This window comes from Saimiri boliviensis, chromosome 10, assembly GCF_048565385.1.
Source record: "Saimiri boliviensis isolate mSaiBol1 chromosome 10, mSaiBol1.pri, whole genome shotgun sequence".
NCBI lineage: Eukaryota > Metazoa > Chordata > Mammalia > Primates > Cebidae > Saimiri > Saimiri boliviensis.
In genome coordinates, this window is record NC_133458.1 from 90,894,399 (window position 1) to 90,916,102 (window position 21,704).

The following is a 21,704-nucleotide window of genomic DNA, read 5'->3' on the forward strand; positions in this document are numbered from 1 at the left end:
GCAGTTGTGCTGGGCGAGGATGCCTCTTGGGTCCTGGAGATACGCCACCACAGAGAGGATTCAGGTGCTTCCTACTCCGGCGCCCAGTTTGTTGGTAGTCCTGTTGGCTGGCGACAAGAATCGTCTGGGCTGAGCCTCTCTGGCAGGACTAGACGGGGCGTGAAGGAAAGAAGGAAAGCAGGGATCAGGCGCTGCCCGAGGGCAGACACTTGGGCTTTGGTGGTGTCCAGCGCACTCGGAGCGTGCTGCCTCGCTCGAGGCCCAGCTTCTTGGAGCAGTGCTTAGGGCGGGAGAGTTGGGGTGTGGGTGGCTCCCTAAGCCAACACTCGTGTGGCTGCGGTTCCAGCCCCCTCCCCTCGCCACTCGGGGGCGGGAAGTGGCGGGTGGGAGTCACCCAAGCGTGATTGCCCGAGGCCCCTCCTGCTGCGGCGAGGAAGCTCCATAAAAGCCCGGTTGCGACCCGCTGTCTGCACCCCATCTGCCGGCTCTCACCCCTCAGAGACGCGCGCTCTACAGCAGAGTACTTGCCGCCCAGCCACGCCCGCCGGCCAGCCACCGTGAGTGCTACGAACCGTTTGGCTAGGGGTGGGAGCGAACGGGGCGCCCCTGGACTTGCTTGAGGCGCGCAACCTCCGGCTCTGCAGAGCTCTGGGACCCTGGGAGGGTCGCGCCCCGCTTTCCAACCTCTGTGCGCTGGACAGTGCCTGCTCCGCGCCCCGACGCACACCAGCCCTTTTGGCAGCTAAATTCCACTTGTCCCTCTGGTCCCTTCTGATTGTCCACCGCCCTTTCTCCCGGGCCCTTCCGGCTGAGCGGTTCTTCTGAGTTACCTTTTGGTAGCTATGGAGGGAACACCCGTGACCCCTATCCCACGGCAGATGGCCGTTTCCCTGCGGGTCGCCGCCTGGAGGCCCAGAAAGCGGTGTGCGGTAGGAAGGTTTCCCAGGCAGCGCCATGGAGTGAGGAATCCCTGGCGCTCGGGAGCCCCACGCCCTGCCTCCCTGGATTCTTGGGCTCCAAATCTCTTTGGAGCAATTCTGGCCCCGGGAGCAATTCTGTTTCCCCTTCCCAAACGCAGTCGTCACCCGAAGGTGATCTCTGCCGTCAGCGTTGATCCCCTGGAAGCTAGGCAGACCAAAAGTAACAGAGAATAAAGTTTTCTTCCCAGACAAGAGTTTGGGTTAGACGAGAGAAAAGTGTTCATTCTTTAACCCAGCAAGAGGAACTTCTAAATCAGTTTTGAAAGTGTCTAAACTGGCGGGGCCCCCACCCTGCGCCTCTCGCCGCGCGCCTCTTGGCTCTGAGACTTGGACCGAAGTGGCGCAAAGTTTTCAGGTGGGGCAGAGGGGCAGGTCCAGGGCTGACGGAGCCCTGAGCCCGCAAGATGGTGCTAGCCACGCCTGGGTTCTCTCTGCGGGACGGGGACGAGAGCGGACTGGGGGTCGCGGGTAGTAGCGGGAGGAGGAGCACGGGAGGCAGAGGAGGGCATGCGGCGCGTGGTTCCTCTTAATCCCCAAGCCCGTCCATTGAGCCTTCTGTGCCCGCAGATGCTAGGTAGCAAGCGACTGGGGCTGTCCGGACTGACCCTCGCCCTGTCCCTGCTCGTGTGCCTGGGTGCGCTGGCCGAGGCGTACCCCTCCAAGCCGGACAACCCGGGCGAGGACGCGCCAGCGGAGGACATGGCCAGATACTACTCGGCGCTGCGACACTACATCAACCTCATCACCAGGCAGAGGTGAGTGCGCCCGCGGGACGAACTCCAGGAGTGCGGTGCCTGCACACCAGGAGACCCTGGGGATGTTAGGGGACCGGGATTGTTTCTTTTCCTTCGCTCTATCCCAGGGTGGGACAGTATCAGGCCCATAGTCAGCTCTAGGTAAATGTTTGTGCAGGGCACACTCTACACAAACTGAGTACCTTCCAGTTTGTGCAACTGCAGTCACAGAGTCGTGATTCCCAGAATCAGGTTCCCCAGGCTGGGAGGCTGGTCATCTCCTCTCACTCGCCTCTCGTGGTTTGTTGTGGTTCTTATAGCAGTGGGGGCCTGTCCATAAATCTCGAAAGTACCCAGTAAAAGAGGCAGGAATGCGCCAGGGAAATGCTGTAGGGAGAAAGGCTAGCAAGGTGTCTAGGAAAAGCAGCCATCACCAAAGAAAACCAAACCAAGGGATAAACTGCAGGGTTGCCACAGACACTGTCAGACTTTCTAACCTGCCCAGGGCTAAATGAATGACAGTATTTAGAAAAAGACAAGCAGGCGTTTTCTTTTTTTCTGTATTAAGGGTTTTTTTCAGTCTCAGTCTCATACTTGGAAATCCTAGTCCCAATAATTAGAGATTTAGCCTGAAAACAGTTTATCTAAAATGCAGAGACTCCCCATTTTAGAGCTGGTGAATTCTGAAAAGAAAGTGCCCACTTGGTATTTCATTAAGAAGAAACTTACATTGGTCCAGTAACCTTAAGATGAATCCAGGGATTACATGGAATCTGCGAAATCGTAAACTTTATTCTGAACTTTCAGAAAGTCAAAATGAAATGCCACATTTTCACTCTCAACATCGACAAGAAAAAAATCAAATCCAAACTATTTTATGAATTACATAGGATTTAAATTTTTCAAAATTAGTTGATCTTAGCTCTAAATCATTTAACATATTAATTTCTGAGATTAAATGATTTTAATCATTTGGCCTTATCTAAAGGATACACCCTTTAGAAGCATTAATGCTAGTTAATATGCTTAAATTATATGTTTAAAGTATTGTGGGGTTTATTTAGTCCATATTTTTGCTGTTTACAATTCAAAGAGTAGTTGGAAAGGATTGAAAAGGGGGAGAATTTATAATTCTAAAATAAAGTTTTCTCTTTCCTGTTTCATCCAAAAGGTATTTAACAACCTTAAAAAACTTTTGAAAAAGCCTCAATTTATATAAAATCTGAAAAACATGAAAATGCCATAATTAAATAGTATTGGCTTGTGATTCCTTGAAATCTGATCATTTTAATTAGCAAAAAGTAATAATATTTTATATTCCACATTTCCCAGAAAGTTAATTGATTCAAATTCTTGCTATGCTATGCAATCATGCAGATCAAAGAGAACTTGTACAAACAAAAAGAACTGTTTTTTTCTAGAAAACCCTTTGTTAGAGCATAATATATAGAACTCATTTTTACAGAGATGATTGCTATAAAGCTTTACCGTTTATAAAGCTCTAGCATTTTAAAATAGATTCCTAGGCATTTTCTCATTCAATCTTTACCTCACAGCTTTTAAAGGAGTATAATTATCTCCATTGCACAAATCATGAAACTAAGGACATTTCCTGAAAGCTGTTTTTTTTAGGGATTATGGAATTGGAGTCCTCTTTTGAGTTTCTTCAGAGGTTGTCACTACCAACAGGCAGTGTTATCTCCAGTGTTTGATGAGAAAAAAACGTAAGGGAAAGGGACTTGGGTTTCATAGCAAGAGATTCAGCTTAGACGGGAATGAGCTGGTTTCTGAGACAGTTTCCGGTCTCATCTTCACATAAACGCCTTAGCAGAGGCTCTTAATGCACATCCATCTTCTCCTTTTCACCACAGGCACCCACTCATCTGTGTGTTTCTGAAAATTACAGGGTCATTTGTGGATGTGTTTTAATTTAGCATAAATGTAATCTGATATCATTATCTTTCTTTCCCTCCACCCCTGTGCCCACCTCCCCCGCACTCAATTTGTGCTTATATTCCTCTTGCTGTGTATACCCCTAGTATACACATACATCATTACTTCTGGAAGCTGCATTACTTATTTTAGAGTGTGAGTATCCTACAATTTACTTATATATTCCCCTAAATCAGTGGTTCTCAACTGGGGGTGATTTTATGCTCCCTGGATGATTTGGCAGTGTCTGGAGACATTTTTGGCTTTACCAACTGGAGGTGGGCACTGCTGGTATCTAGGCGTTTAGATGCCCAGGAGGCTGCTAAATATCCTACCATGCCCAGAGAAGCCCCCACTACACAGAATAGCCAGTCCCAGCGAAACTCAGCCTTAGATTAATTAGTGTTTCTCCTTCCTGGCTGCACATTAAAATCATCTGGGGAGCTTTTAAAATACACTGATGCTAGGTTCCACCCCTGGCCAATTAAATCAGGCCCTCTTGGTGGGGCCTGGGCTTTAGAGTGTGTTTTTAAAGCTCCCCAGGTGATTCTAATGTGCAGCCAGATTTGAGAATCTTTACGGACTCAATCTTTGAAAGTTACAGCACTGTAGAGAGGAAGGATGATCCAGAATTAATTAAAGAAGGAAGAAGAGTGAACAATGCTGTCCTGGATGCTAGATTATGACTGCAAATCCTACTATTTCGGATTTAGGTACTTTACTGGTAAATTAAAGAAAACGGTTGGCAGTTCTTTTACTCACTGGAGCATGATGAAGATAAATGAGTTTTTACAAATGAGCCCTGGAGTTTTACAATTAGTAAAATCAATGGATGGACAGAATAAATAAGTATAAGCAGATGCCTACAGTCTAATATCATGACTCCAGAAAATCTTTGAGGAAATCTTACACATGATGGGAGTGGGACATGGAGTTGTTTTGTTTTTGCTTCCCTTGAGTCTCAGCAAAAGGACAGTAAAAAAAAAAATCTTTCCAAAAAATTTAGATATAATTGTTCTTGGCAATTAGAGCATATCCTCTGCCAGTTTTGTTCAGCTATTGGACCTATTAACCGATCCATAACAGGTTAATTTATCTGTAAACAAAGTGGTGACTGGTGTCCAGTGGCCTCTTCAAAAGATGGAATTTGGTATAGACTCATCTGACCTGTTTGTAGTGTTCTGGAGTGGGGAGCATACACTACCCTTACAGGTAAATGAAACCTTCCCTGTACTTATTGTCTCTCCCATCTCCCATATCCTCTTATAGGAGAAAAACAAACAAACAAAGAGCATTTCCATGGACCAGTTGGATTCCTTTAGACTTACAGGGAGGTTAAAATCACAGCATCAGGGAAGGCTTGAGCTTTTGGCACCTTGAATAAATACGAAAAATATAAGACCCAGGATCTGTTGGTAGCCAGAAGAATGGATGCATTTCAACAGCAGTAATTTGTATGAGTGTATCACTTTATCACTTTGAAAGCACTGTGACTCACATTTCATACAGGATGTTCACAAAGACTCTGATTTAACCAGAGGTTATTTTACAAAGGAGAAAATTGAGATTCAAAGACACAGGTGGGTCTTACATGGCAGTCTGTCTATTTTTTTTTTTTCTAGGACTGCCTTTGAAATATCATCTGGTCTCCTTGTTAAGATTTAAACCACTGTGTATCATCAGAACGATAGCCAATTAACAAATTGTGGAAACATTTACAATCATATTTCCATGTTTTCAAATTTCCTGACACCTAGTTATAAAAGTGTGTATATCTCTATACATATTATTTGTGGTTGTTTAAAAAAGCAGGAATTTAACTAGGAATTTCGATTGGGTTTAAATAAGCTGCTAAATTATTTATTATTTGAGCAAAGTTAAAATATATACATAATTTGAAATATTTATGATAATGTCTCTGATAATATATGCGTCATACACCTAGATTGCTTGTTACAAACGAACAACTGACAATAACATTTAGGTTTCATATCCCAAACAGGAGACCATCTTCCTTTTTCCTAAAGGTTTTTATGTCTATTCCAAACTTGCTTTAAAAGGCTTTTTTTTTTTTTTTTTTTCCCAGATATGGAAAACGATCTAGCCCGGAGACACTGATTTCAGACCTTTTGATGAGAGAAAGCACAGAAAATGTTCCCAGAACTCGGTATGTCAAGGCTTGTGATGAGGACATTGTTGCAGAGCTCAAGGTGCCCAGAAGAGGGAATTCAGAGACAGCTTCCTGGTGGGAGGCATTGCAACAGGGGCTTCTAGACTAGGGGGGGGTTGGGAAGGAATGAGGATGAAGAAGCAGGCAGAGGAGACCTCTCTTTTCATGTACTCATTGGCAAATCTCTAAACTTCTGTGGAGTAACATTTTCCAGACCAGGTCATTTGGTGTTCCTCTGACAATGTTAAAAATAATTGGCTTTTAATTTAGAAATTATATAGAATTTTCTAACATTGTTGGAATGCAGGGAGCACAGAGTGATTCCCTGGCTTTATTGAAATGACTAGTTGTCCATCTCTTGTCTGGGAAGATCTATAGTTTTTATATATTATGTGGAGTATCCAGATGTCCTAGTAAACATCCCACACGGCTTTTACTCCAACTTTCTCAGTTTTATATGAAGCTGTAGATAACTTAGGTGCATCAGATTACTTTTTGACATATTTTAGTTCAACTTGTGTCACAAAGTGATACATTATATTCAATGAATGCATGCTGAATGACAGTATTCTTAGGAACTTATCTGTCGCCTTAGGACTTTCTTGCAGTGTAGGTCTGTCTTGGAAAGAGGAGCCCACCAATGTCTAAGTGTTAACCATTGAGCTAAAATTTTCTGGTGCCTCCTGGACAAGGAGTGCTGCTGAAGAGGAGCCTGGTCCTCTTACATCCTCATAACCTCCTGGTTCTTCAGTTTTTGCTTCCTGTCTTTATCCACAGTAAGATCATAGTGCGCATGGTCCACCCAGATCTTTGGCAGCCTTAAACTCAGTTCTACAACGTCAAGAACCAAGTTCCCCAGAAGAGGTCACTAGAACACTTGTTCAGTGAGTGTGACTGTCGACTGTCGTGGCTCTCCATCAAGTTCTCCCTAGAGACTTCCTCCCTCAGTTCTCTTGTGAAATGGCCTTCCAGCATGAAGGGTGCTAGTATAGAGTTGTCAGACTTGTTTTCTCTGAAGGAAACAATGATATGAACTGGGATAAAACTCCAGTGCTCCTGTCCCTGGAGGAAGCAGCACAGATTTAAATAGTGAATGCAAGGGAAGCAGGTGGAAAATTTGGAAGCATTGTCTTCTTTTAATTAAAAAATTATTATTATTATTATTATTCACAGACAGGGTCTTACTCTGTCACTCAGGCTGTAGTGCAGTGGTGCAATCATAGCTCACTGCAGTCTTGAACTCCTGGCCTCAAGGGATCCTCCCTTCTCAACCTGCCAAAGTGCTAGGATTACAGTTGTGAGCCACCATGCCTGGTCAGGGTTGTCTTTAATACTAAGCAGTAAATGTCTTTCCGTGTTTCACTGGCATGCATATGATGTTTGTCACAGTGAAAACTTGAGGGTAGGCTATATCTACTTACTGTTAAAAAAATAACAACCCAGACCTACTTGGAACCTTAGTTTTTGTCTTTGTTTTGTGGCCCAAGGTCACATAGTGCATGAAGTAAAATTAACTGCACCCTGATTGACAGGCTCCATCATGTGTAGTTAGAAGGAGACAAAACCCGACAGTCTTAAAGTTGCCTGTGAGTGCTATTTTATTATAAAGGTCTCATTACAGTCTAATAAGTGGAATCGTACTACATAATAAATCTGGCAAGAAAAGGAAGCATATTTAGAGTTGAGGAACAATAACTTTCCTGTTACAGCTTCATGTGATTTCTGTAATTTTGATTTTCAAAGGATTGTGATGTTCTTCAACTCCTTTGATACATACCGAGCCTTTAATATGCTCCCTCTGCAGTTTGCGGGGGACTCCTGTCAACATCATGCAACACTGCTCAGCTGAGGCAGTGAACGCTATGCCTCTGCCTCACGTTCTGATATTCCTCTTATTTAGAATGCCAACAGGAGGCTTGTTCCTGGTCATCTTTCACTTCAGAGCTAAATGTCTCACCCTTGCTGACACCTCAGGAAGCTGGGCAGCTTCCCTTACATGCTTTGCTCCTTATGTTTTACAGGCTTGAAGACCCTTCAATGTGGTGATGGAAAATGAAACTTGCTCTCCGGCCTTTTCCTATTTTCGGCCCATATTTCATCCTGTAAAACGAGAGTCCATCCGTCCTACCAATGCATGCAGCCATTGTGCTGAATTCTGCAATGTTTTCCTTTGTCATCGTCGTATATATGTGTGTTTAAATAAAGTATCATGCATTCAAAAGTGTATCGTCCTCAATGAAAAATCTATTACAATAGTGAGGATTGTTTTCATTACACTATTTATTAATAATAAGTTTAATGAAAATAAATAGTCATTATAGTCTCCCTCAAGTAGCAGATTCAGGGTTTGTTTCACTAATATTAAAACAGCGGCTATGACAGCTATAACGATAAAATTATTCATGATAATCAAGATCAGCTGTGTGTGAGTATGTGTGTGTATGTGTGTATTGGTGTAAAACATAAAGATGCATTTGAAAATATTGATCAAAGAAATGCTAATTGGGAAATTTTTCTGAACTTTCCCCCTGTTCACATGGAATCCTTGCTAACCTTGTTAATTAATGCTGTCAGCAGAACGACTTTCTGACTAGAGCTTACTGTAGAATGTTCTTTATCCCTCCGCCTAATATGTTAGCGTCTAGCCGTATGTGGCTTTTGAGCCCCCAAATGTAGTTAGTGCAAATAAAGAAATGCATTTTAAATTTTACTTAATTTTAATGTATTTTAACTTAAATAGCCGTAAGTCTTTGGCAGCTACCCTATCAAACTGCTGAGGTCTATACATCTATTTTGCTCACTACTCCGAGAATTTGAGTTGGAAATACATTGAATGGGATGATTATCTTTTCATACAACATGGGGCATGTTAATTAATTTAGCTGAAACTTATTAAACTTCCTCCTTCAAGTGCCTATTTGCATGGGCTTACTTTAACATTAATGTTATTACATTTTTATATGTCATTTCTAAATCAAACAAAATGAATCTCATCCCATAGTGGTACTTCATACCACACTGTAAAAAATACGCACAAATATTTTTATGTGACCCCTTAAAACTTTACCAAAATATGTACAAATAACAATATTCATCATGACCTAGGGAACCTTGTAAAATATACAATATTCTCTGCATATAAAAATTATAACTTTTTCAGGCAATGGAGTCAGTGTTGCTACAACATGTAATTTCCTTTAATGAAACTAAGATAAAATTGTTCCACAATTTCCCTAAAATTTCCTTTATTTTTATTTTTTTATTCTTTGGACTAAATACCAATATGTAAAGCATTTTTAAAACCCAAAAGAGTTGAGTAAGTCATAATTTATTACACAACATCAAAGTTATTTATTAACCTAGTATATCTGGGAATTTTCTTTATTAAAATTAGTAATACACAAGTTGACTCAAAAATTCATCTATCAGCACAGATAGACTGAGTACCCATCACCACGCATTGAGTCATATAATACTTCACAACATTTTGGTCAATGATGGCCCACAGATATAGCAGTGGCCCCCTAAGATTATGATACTGAATTTTTACTGTACCTTTTCTAAGTTTAGATACACAAATACTTAGCCTTATGTCACAACTGCCTACAGTATTCAGTATAGTCACTTGCTGTATAGGTTTGTAGGTTAGGAGCAATAGGCCACATCACACAGCCGAGAAGTATAGAAAGCCATACCATCCAGGTTTGTGTAAGTACATTCATTCTATGATATTTGCCCAACAACAAAATCACCTAACAATGCATTTCTCAGAAAGTACCCCTATTGATAATCGATGCATGACTACAGAACTCTTGATTACACGGAGCAAACAGGAATAATGTATATGAACCATTCAGAGAGAATCCAGGAACTTGATTTTAAACAAAAATTTTAACCTCTTACCTCACCAAACCTAAATGCCTAGAAGACTTAGCATTAAACAACCCGTACTTTACTTATACTCGACCCAGGCCTTGATCCCTCTGCTTCTTCACCTCATGTTATTAGAAGGACTTAACCTTCACACCGTGTGGGCCCCATGAACCTGACTCAGTGACTTTCAAGCTCTCTGACCAAATACACTACATGGCTGAGTTCTAACCCATGAGATGGGGATAATTACTCTTCCCTAAATTTCCATGTATACATTTACAGGAATCAAAATTCAGGTGAAGATGATGTCACAAGTAATAGAAAAGAGTGGATAAAAATGTAGTTTCTGATGACTCCTGTGTTGAATTCTAAATCCCTAATGAACCAGAATTTGCTTTAAGGAATAAAATGACAGCAAACTTTTAAACTGTAAAACTGCATTTCAAGAGATTCTCTATAGTAATATTTCTCAAACATTTTCAGGTTTAGAATGGGAATAGATTTGAAATAGGTTTAAATAGGTTTTAGAATAAGTTTAAAGGCACTGGATCACTCAGCTGTCATTGCAAATAATAGTAGTAACAGTCACTAGAGTTACAGTGAGAACAATTCAGCCTTCATTCATGAGATCCCTATGAGCGATGTGATCATTATCAAGTAGACCCATCAGCATTTATTAAGGTCTCCTCTGACCCTAGCTCTAGCCCATCATCTGTGAGGTATAAGGTGTGCACATTTTTTTTTTGCAGGTGCCATCATGTTTTTATTTTGATTCCTGCAACCACCAAGACATATTCAAGCAGATGATTATTCCCTCAATTTTCACAGAAAGGCCTACAGGAAGTAAGTGACTTATCCTACCTCATTCAAGTTCGTTGGACTAGACAGCAGCTCCCCTTTACTTGAAAACTTTGCCCTGCTCGACAATGTCTTCCAGAAGTGAGTGCAAGTAGAGACCAGGTTGTGTAATCCAGTTAAGAAAAGAACTTTGGTGCACCACACTAAAAACAAATTAGAGAGTAACAAAGAACGAAACAAATTGTGCAAGAGGTATTTAGAAAAGGAAATCAGTGTGGGCCGACTCATTCAAAAATGCTTACTAGAGAATATGGATTGACCTGGGAATAGGAGGTTTTGGGTCTGGGCTCAACTGTGTGGATTAGCACAGCTTGTGAAGGAAATCTTCAGAGCGCTACTTAACAGGAAAAGAGAGAGAGTGGCAGAAGTTAGACTGATGAACTAGGTCTAAGAATGGCCAAACTCATTTATTAACATTTTTTCATTACCTAATATGTATTGGACTTTGTACTAAGCACTGAGGATACAAAGATAGTTTCTCAGGCAATTTACCATCTAGCGAGGGAGACAAATAATTACAGTGCATTTTTGGAAGTGCAGAGATGGAAGTGTCAGGGGTTTGAGAAGCAGTTAGGTGCTAGAACTTCCCACTCTTCATGATTCCCTTTGCAGTTTCCTGACAAAGGAGCTGTACGTGCAATAGTCAATTGCCAAACAGGAAACAGAGCCAGGTGAACACGCATCCAGCGAGGCCTGAATGTAGGGCTGCCTGGTGAGCTGAGTCTGAGTCAGGGCGCCTGACTGCAGCCCGAGCCTCTAGAGCACCTCTGTTTCCAAACCAAATCTCAGCAGCCTAGTGGAGAGTGACAGGAAAAGTAAGGTTTCTGGGGAAGATTCCCAAATCCACTTACACAAATAGTCACAAAGATCAGAAGGACCACCCTGTCACATCTCGCAGAAGATGGAAGAAGAGAAGGGCCATTCGTGAGTGCTCGTTACCTTTCAACTGTGTCCCTGCCTATTAATGCAATGTGGCCCAATGAATCAGTCAGAATAGCAGCTGCCTCCCATGCGGAGGGAGAGAGGAAAAGAGAAAGAATAAGAGGGCAGGGGATCTCTACGGGTTAAGGCTAAAATGTGAACATCCTACACACCCTTCAAATTCAGTAAGTTGGCTGAGCGCAGTGGCTCACGACTGTAATCCCAGCACTTTGGGAGGCAGAGGCAGGTGGATCACCTGAGGTCAGGAGTTCGAGACCAGCCTAGCCAACATGGTGAAACCCTATCTCTACTAAAAATACAAAAATTAGCTGGGTGTGGTGGTGCAAATCTGTAGCCCCAGCTACTAGGAGGCTGAGGCAGGAGAATTGCTTGAACCTGGGAGGCAAAGGTTGCAGTGAGCCGAAATCGCACCACTGCACTCCAGCCTCAGTGACAGAGTGAGATACCGTCTCAAAAAAAAAAAAAAAAAAAAAAAAAATCCAATATGTCCAAAATTGGTATTTCCTATTCAGGGAATATCTCCCTCCCTAACAAGAAATGAGCTGTGGTTTTACTGGGGCAGTGAAGGGCACTCACCCCAGGCTGGGGAGAGTACAGGAGTATGACAGACTTCCTAGGGGAGCTGACTGATGCTTGGGCTGAGGTTTGAAGGATGATGAGCAATTGCTAAATGCAGAATGCCAGACAGGAGGCAGAGAACATGCAGTCATGATGCAGTAATGCATATTTTGATTACTTTTTAATTATCTGTGATTCCCATACTTTGCATTTGATAGTGGTAAGCCTGGACAACTGGGTTACTGTTGTAAGGGGAAAATCTCATTTGGGATAAAATCGAGTCTCATAGTCATCCCTAACTCTTTTCTCCCAGGCATTCCTTATTTTCATTTAAAAGAAAACAAAAAACATCCCATCTGCTCTTCCTACACACTTGACTCCAGGGCATAGTGAGGCCCGTCTACCAATATTTTTCTTTCAGCCAAATTCGAATTAGACTTCTCAGCCTAAGATCTCTTAACTACAGACTTTTGGGCAAACTGACAAATTCAGAGAATAAATGTTTTAGGAGTGGTTCCACACCCAGGATCAGGAAGGACTCACTATTTCTTTTGCAATATTTTATCTTCCATCCTCCTTCCCCTGCCTGGACAAAGGTCAGAACAGAAAAGCATTTAAAGAGAAGGAAAAACTAGCACTGGCTTGGGGTTTGCACACCACCGTGCGGTGCTTCCCATGAGGTGAAGTAAAGATGGCGGCTGCAACTGCTCAATATTATATCAGGGCAAAAGTACTGTGGTTTTTGTCATTTCAAGTAATGGCAAAAACTGCAATTACTTTTGCACCAACTTAACACAACCACGTGCGGGTTCCGTATGTGCTACTAATGACAGGAAGGTAAAAGTGATGGTAGTTAATTATCTCCTCTCTAATGCACAAACATTATGCTTATATGGTTACATATTACATATTACAATAGAAAATTGTTCTTTTCTCCATGCAGAACATTGGAATCAGTTACAATGTGCTCAGAACTAAACAAATACCTTTTCTATCATCATAAAGGAAATCAGCCTTTTGAATGAGGTGTTTCAGTGGGATATTCTTTCATCATGGTCTGGGTAGGAGGATTGCAATATTGTCACAACTAAATTATTGCCTTTTCTTCTGCCTATTATAAAAATTAACACAGTGTGAAATCACACAGAATCTTTTCCTCTCTTTAAAATTGGAATGGAATAACATATAATTAATCATATGTGTCATTTTTAAAAAATGTGTTAAGTAATAGCTATCAATTTAAACTCATTCCAATGCTGCAATATTCAAATGCTTTTCAATTATGGGAAGGAAGGTATGGGTATGTTGATACTGCTCTTGTTGCCTGACACACAGGAGGTTCTCAGCAAGAGCTGGTTCAGTCTGAGGTTGACTGTAAAGACGGAGAATCATCCCAGAGGAGCCAGAACAAATGCGATGTTTGGTGAATAGCCTCACAAAGGTTTTTTGTGGTTCTTCAGGAGGTACAGGTAGCATTTGTGCAGGGTCTTGCCAAAAATATGAGAGTTTATTTAACTATAGCTTCACGGATCTCTGAAAGTTACTAGTTGAATACACAGTTCTTTTCTGTCATCTTAGAAATTTGATTTGTCTGGCATTCCTTTAATATCAAGTTCTTAAAAAATCTTTTTTTTTTTCCAGAAATTCTTGAATATTGAAGTACCAAAATTCTGTGAAATGCTTTTTGGGTTACTGATAATTTTTCCCTGGCTTTGAATTTAGTGATGATTTTGGAGTTCTCACCAATTGTTACCACTTATATTGGGTACTAATTTATTGGCTCTAATTGGGGGCTATATCTTACAATTGTTTATGTCCTTGGGTAAATTATTTTGGTATCTAAGCTTATAAAGAATTTGGGTTTTTTTTTCAAAACTGTTTTATCTATAAGAGATGGATTCCTTTGATTCCCAATCTATTCCTAATTTCAGAATTCTTTGCTTTTCCAGAAGTTAACCAAATTTTAAATGTGATGTGTTCAGTGTATTTATCTGAAATTTGACTTCCCTCATTAGTTTGGCTGCTGCACTATGGTATTATGAAGCAATTTAAGTTGAAATGAGAATCTTTGTATAGAATATAAAACTCACATTTTACCTTTTCTTCTCACTAAGTAACACCTTACTATTTGGGAATTATCTGTTAGAGAGAACAACATCATTCAAATAAGTTTTCAATTAAAGTTTGCCTAGAATAATTTGAATTTTATTTATTCTAATAACTGTATCTTCTATCATCACTGCCAATTCTTTTCAAACCAGAACGGCCTACTGAATTAACTGGTGTGTGAAATTTAATGCATGAATAGCCAACGTTGGCAGAACATGTTTAATATAGTCATTCTTTCTAACAGGCTGGATTACTGACCAGGTTAAAATGGAACCAGCTGATCTCTAAGGGGTTTCTAGAGTCCCAAGGATGCTATCAATTTCTGAAACATTCATTGACTAGTCTCTGTGACCGGTACTCTGCTAGGTTCTAGTGGTGATATAAGATGAATGAGACAGTTTCCCTGCTCTTAAAGACCTAATAATTTATAAAGGAGATAGACACATACTTAAGGAACTGTAATACAAGGCAGATCATGATCAATGTTTAAATAGAAACATAAAGTAAGTGCTATGGGGGAACAGGGGAGGCTGAAATCATTTCCACTAGTGTATGTGAGGAATGGGAAGTGTCATTTGAATTGGACCTTGGTGGAAGGCACTTGTTCAGTAGGCTGCTCTTTACTTTTGTGGATGTCAAGGTGATTATTAACAACATCATATTCCTAGAAAAATGGCCATGCAGTGCTTAAGCAAGCTCCATCTCGGATTCTGAACTCACTGTCTGGGGAAGTGGTGATGGACGACCATCCATCTCAGAGTGAGCACCTATTGTCTGAGTTGATATGCATGGGCGGTGAGATGAGAGAATGAGGAATGGATCCGTGGATTGGATATGATACCATCTGATCCTCTTTTGCTGCTTACACCTCCACCCTGAAGGTGGGGGGCTCATTTTGGGAAACAATATGAGAAGAGCACATGATCAGAGCTATAATTATCATGTTTTTGAAAAATGGGTTTTCTAGGCATAGGATATGGTGCACTATAGTCTAAGGGATAAAATGTAACAGAAAGGAAATGCTTTTTTTCTCTCCCCACAGACTCCAGAGCTATTTATCCCTGGGGGCTCAGGTGACTGTCAGAGAACAAGTGTTGTGCCCAGCCGTACAACAGGAGGAACTCTGGCTCCTGGCAGAGCGGGGTTCTGATGAAGCAGCAGTGGCTGAGGCAGGCAGATCAGTTTTAGGGTGTTGGCCTGGTGACGTAACCAACCATTCTGGTTGTCCTAGGACTGTCCTGGGCTTAGCACTGAAAGTCTTGTATCCCAGGAAATCTCTCAGTTTCAAGCAAACCTAGACAAGTTGGTCACCCATTGTGGGAAACAAACTGCCATTTATGACCTTGTTTTAAGGGAAAGCATTCTTGAGTGCCAAGCTGTGCACAAGTGAGCGTCTCAACCAGCAGTCAGCATTTACACACCTGAGTATAATTTTCAACTGCATGCTATTTTCCTAAGTGACCTTACAGTACTCTATTCCCATTAGGTAACTGTAAAAAGTAATGTAAAAATATTCCCATGATGGAGAAAATCAGCTGTGAAGACATTAAGAACGTCTTATAATTTCTAGACCAGCCACTTTCATATTGTAACATTATAAATACATTGGTTCTATGAATGCATAAATATTTAATTTCATGGATAATTAACTCTTCATAAGAAAAATGTTTTCTACTTGAAATCCTAAGTAGCTATTTGCCTTCTGAAGTTATAAGTAAGTTTTGCAGGTTTTGTTTTGTGATAAGAAATAGGGTATGAGGGAGCTAACATTTGTTTAGAAACTAGTATAAATGACCCTTTATTTACTTTAATTATTTTAATTATCACTCAAAACCATGAGAGGCAGATACACTGGCCACATTTTACAGATGAGGAAACTGAGACACAGAGATGTGAAGTGAAACAAGACAACAAAGGTGTTGGTCGGCGAGGCTGGAACTTTAACCCAGGCCCGTCTGACTGTATACCAATGTTCTTTGGGTTATGCCTTTTTACCCACAGGTATTCAAAGTCATTGTGTGACACATCTACAACCATCTGAACTTTGACAAACCTGACAAAAACAAGCAATGGGGAAAGGAGTCCCTGTTTAATAAATGCTGCTGGGAAAACTGGCTAGCCATGTGCAGAAAGCAGAAACTGGACCCCTTCCAGACACCTTACACTAAAATTAACTCCAGATGGATTGAAGATTTAAACATAAGACCTAACACCATAAAAATCCTGGAAGAAAATCTAGGCAAAACCATTCAGGACATAGGCATAGGAAAGGACTTCATGACCAAAACACCAAAAGCATTGGTAACAAAAGCCAAAATAGACAAATGGGACCTAATCAAACTCCACAGCTTCTGCGCAGCAAAAGAAACCGTCATCAGAGTGAATTGGCAACCAACAGAATAGGAAAAAGTTTTTGCAATCTACCCATCTGACAAAGGGCTGATATCCAGAATCTACAAAGAACTAAAACAGATTTACAAGAAAAAAACAAACAATCCCATTCAAAAGTGGGCAAAGGATATGAACAGACACTTTACAAAAGAAAACATATATGAGGCCAACAAACATATGAAAAAATGCTCATCATCACTGGTCATTAGAGAAATGCAAATCAAAACCACATTGAGATACCATCTCACACCAGTTAGAATAGGGATCATTAAAAAATCTGGAGACAACAGATGCTGGAGAGGATGTGGAGAAATAGGAACACTTTTGCACTGTTGGTGGGAGTGTAAATTAGTTCAACCATTGTGGAAGACAGTGGTGTCAGAAGGACCTGGGATCCTTATCATCATGTACCAACCCTCCTTAGCCTCAAAAATGCATTTCATCTAGAAGTCTAGTGTGTTTAATGCTCATATCAGCTATGCTAGCTTTAAAAAAAGAGAGATTTACCTATTTTATCTATTTACCTTCAACCTTTAGAAGCCATTAAGTTCTAGAAAAATGTAAACAGAAAGTTCTCTTAACTAGTACATTTATTTACATTTATTATGATTACTGAGTACATATAAATCTACTTCAACACCATATTTTGTTCTTTCTTTTTGCCATGCTTTTTTTTCTTCTTTTTTCTTTTTCTTGCCTTCTGTTGAATAAATCAAACTTCCTTATTCAACTTCATATCTCTGCTAGTTTGGATAATATATTTTCTACCTGAACAAAGTAAGGGCTTTAAAATGTGTTCAACTACAATGACCCACTCTGGACATTTTTGTTTGCCCTCCCAAGACAGGAGGGCATTATTTTTTAAAAAGTATAGTCAATGTTTATTTATATTTACTCATGTTTACCAATTTTTTGTTGTTTGTTGTTCATTATTGCTTCTTTCAATGTATTCCTTCTTTCGGGGTTCAAGTTCCTTCTTCCTGTAGTAGTACATCCTCCAGCAGTCCTTCAAGACAGGGTCTTTAAATGCTAAACTCTTTTGGTCATTTCTGCAAATAGATGTTTTTCACCCTGAATCCTGAATGACACTTAGCTGCATACAGTGTTCTGCATCTCCAATTTCTGTCAACACTCTGAAGCCAGTATTCCAGTGTTGCTGCTGAGCCTCCACTGTTGATCTTGAGAAGTCTGTAGTCATTCATAACTGGTTTTCTATCTTTTTGTCTTTCCACTATGGTTGCTTTTCATCTTTTCCTCTATGGTTGATTTTAAGAATTTGTCTTGGTGGCCTGAAATTTCAGGATGATGATGTGTTTAGAGGCGGGATTTTTAAAAATTAGGCTTGTAGGGATTTATTGTGGTTTCTAAGATATGAATTTGTGCCTTATTATTATTATTTTTTAGATAGATTCTTACTCTGTCACCAGGCTGGAATGCAGTGGCATGATCTTGGCTCACTACAACCTCCTCCACCTCCTAGGTTCAAGCGATTCTCCTGCCTCAGCCTCCCAAGTAGCTGAGATTACAGGTACGCACCACCATGCCTGGCTAATTTTTGTATTTTTAATAGAGATGGGGTTTCACCATGGGCCAGGATGGTCTCGATCTCCTGACCTCATGATCCACCCACCTCGGCATCCCGAATTTATAGCTTTTATCTATTTATGGCCACCTCTTTAAATGCTGCCTCTTTCTATATTCTTTGTTCTTCAAATTCTATTGAGTAACCTTCTTATTCTATGTTTCAAATCTTTTAATCTCTTTCTTCTCATCTATTTTTGTTAAATGTATGCTACATTTTGAATAATTTAGTCAACTCTTTCTTCTAGTTTCTGAATTTCTCTTCAGCAGGTCCTTGAGCCTTTACTGCCTCAGTGTGTTGGCTCTTCTTCCTCCCACCCATCTTTTGTGTTCTGCTTCCCTGTGGAAACTCCATATAACTTGGATTGTGGGCGTGTTCCTTCAAAGCAGCCTTGTGTTTATATTTGCCAAGTGTGCTGGGGAATCACCAACCATCTCCTATTAATTTCTGGGCTTGATGACTTTTGGATTATGGGGATAATAGAAACCTATCTCCCAAACCCCATGATGTACAACTAGGGTTTTAGTTCCCTATGAAGACACCCTCCCCCTTTCATAGCACAGGCATGGACAGGCTAGCTAAGCCATGGGCATAGCTTTTTCTAGTCCATCCTTTCATCATTTTTTATATCTGCAATAAACTGCTATTTGAGGGCTCTTTGTATTTATGCTGAAAGATCAGTTCCACCATCCCACTTCACTTGGGCTGGAAGCCTAATTTATCACCCTCATGTAGGTATTAAAATCTAAGTTCCTAGGTTACTTGAACTTATTCCTGGTACTGTCTTAGAAAGGCTGAAGCATGAGCACAGTCTCTTAGATCTTTGAGTTTTGAGATTTAATTTTAATTTCTGGTACTATTATTCTTTTCTGTGAGCCCTACTTTGTATTTTCAACATTGTGTATTCTATTTAACATTTCTAATTTGTTTGCAACATCTTAGTACTTGAATTTTACTAAATTGGTTCTCACGGTCATGGATTCTCCACTCATTACTGTGTCCTGTGTGTGTACAAAATGGCAGTCATTCCTTAGGTCTCAGCATGTATGTGAGAGAGTTAAACAACTGAATTCAGGCAAATGTATCAGTAAGGCTGCCATCAAAGAAAGATGCACATAAATTTATACCATAAATAGTTAAGGAAACCACAGAACAGTGAGAAAATCAGCTCCTATCATATGGAATAGAAGAAAGAACAGGAACTTTCTTATAACAGGAGTTATATTCTTGCTCCATCACTTTCTACTTGGATGATTTCACTCAAGTCATCTTCTCTCTCTCCCTTAGTTTCAGCTTCTGAAACAATGAATAATACAACCTTGCACAACTGCTAGAATTAAGTGAGGGAATGAATAAGACACTTGACAAAATATCTGGCACATAGCAAATGCTCACTTAAGTGTTGTTCTCTCCGTCCACTAAGACATAGCAAATAGGTATGTATGTTGTAATATCATTAATTAGGGATAGTTTTACAAAAAGGGATTTCAATAGCTAATTTAGTTCCATCATCAACTTGGCCTTTAGAAATCAAGAGTCCCAAGGATTCAAAAGGGAAAGAAAGGGCCAATAAAATGCAGACCCTGACCTGACCCTCACTCACAGAACCTGGCACCTTGATGACCTACAATAATCTGAGTTCCAGATTACCCGATCTCTCTCTAACAAAGTTGGCAATTAACGTTTTTGAAAGATCAAAATGGGGTCATTGCTTTAAATTCCCATTGCATCTCATCAAGGAGAAATATAACTGTTGACCTATGTGTAACTGCAGAATGTTTCCCCATTGATGTAGCCTTCATTCTCCCACATCTCAGCTACTAAAGGGTGATGCAAGGCAATAAGTGGGAAAGACAGCCACTTCCCAGGCCACTTCTTCATAATAACAAAATCGATGTCGGTATTCCACAAGGACCAAGAAGTAGAAGGAACTTTAAAAATCATTAAATTGTTGGAAATTGCCAAACCTTGTTTCTAGTATCAGTCCCTAGCAGACCTGGTTGGTAGTTTTTCATAACAGAATGATGAACAGTAATTACATCCTGAAAGATTACAATGCAGTTGCTCTAGAGCAGGCGTCCCCAAACTACGGCCCTGGGGCCGCATGCGGCCCCCTGAGGCCATTTATCCGGTCCCCCGCCGCACTTCAGGAAGGGGCACCTCTTTCATTGGTGGTCAGTGAGAGGAGCACAGTATGTGGCGGCCCTCCAACAGTCTGAGGGACAGTGAACTGACCCCCTGTGTAAAAAGTTTGGGGACACCTGCTCTAGAGGAACAACTAGAGAACTAATAGTCTTCTACATTGTTCACATGTTATTTTCTAAGATTGGGATTTGCCAGAATGTTAAAGATGAACTATTCCATTTATAGTACAGACATTTATTTGTGGTGGATACCGTATCTCAAAACACTTTTTGAAAGTAACTTTCTGTAGGAATAAGTTGTCACGGTCTATAGCACTGTATGATGACTAGAGTTAACCATAATACATAGTTTCAGATTGCTAGAAGGATATTGAATGTTCTCAACACAAAGGAATGATAAATGTTTCAGATGATGAATATGCTAATTACTCTGATTTGATCACTATCTATTGTATGTGTTGAAAAAAGGAAACCTCGTGGAACTGAGTTTTCTTGCAAGATACTTCTCATATTGATGGTGAGGAGAGTTAAACTTCCCAATTAAATGTGACTCAATCTCCTCTGACTCATTTTAGGTATATAATCGACTTAAATTTCAAACTCTGTATCTAGACTGTTTCTGTCCTTCAAAGGTTTCCCTTCCTTTTTCCAACATATAAGCTAAGTGCAAGGAGAAGCTTGGTGTTGGGGGAAGGACTTTTGACCCAGGTACTGCCCTCCAGAAACTTCTTACCCCCAAAAGCAGCAGCAATTTATTGCCACTCCTGACTGGGCAGCAGTAGCCTCTGCCCTCACTCTACCTTGTTGAAGTGCTCTTGGCTGTGATCTTTTCTCTTAGGATGATCCAAGCACAGTGTGACCTGTCTAAGTGGGCCTTCACATTACCTCTCATTATGTTGTTGATCCACCAATCTCTGGCTGTGAATCACATCCATCTGGCAGGCTGAACACCTATTCTCAATCCTCTTGCTAGACAGACACTGTGCCCTTCGCCTGAAAACGTATGTTCCAGCCAGTACTCTCAGCTGCCTCCCTGCCATACACACAGGAAAGCAGAGGGAATTGCATTATCTCTTTCTCCTCTGAAATATTCCATATTGACATTTCTCTTCTACTTCTGGACACCTGTGTTGGAGAAGAGCATCCTACAAACCCCTTCCTTTTTTCTGGGTTTGCTATACTCTCATTTCTCCTCCATTTCCTATAAGCACTGAGTCAACCCCAAAGATCAGCAGCATGTGAAATGTAGTCTTATCATATTTTGTTTTCTGTCTGGCAAAAGGGCCTCTACTTGTCCTTTCCATCTGATGCATCTATACCATATCTCCTCTTTTTTCCTACCTTCTTTGTTCTGAGCAGTACTCACCTTACTCTTTCCTAGAGCCATAAAACAGCATTAATGGTAGAGGGGGCATTAAAAACTGAATTGTT

General features: G+C 40.7%; 1 protein-coding gene across 1 annotated transcript; it reads left to right on the forward strand.

Annotated features, from left to right (window-relative positions):
- The first annotated feature begins 372 nt into the window (after window positions 1–372).
- On the forward strand, window positions 373–8,040 carry NPY (neuropeptide Y). The gene is made up of 4 exons (XM_003935132.3): window positions 373–557; window positions 1,548–1,735; window positions 5,733–5,813; window positions 7,838–8,040. The coding sequence occupies exons 2-4, from the start codon at window positions 1,548–1,550 to the stop codon at window positions 7,860–7,862; spliced, it is 294 nt and encodes a 97-aa protein (XP_003935181.1). The 5' UTR covers window positions 373–557; the 3' UTR covers window positions 7,863–8,040.
- Window positions 8,041–21,704: the final 13,664 nt, after the last annotated feature.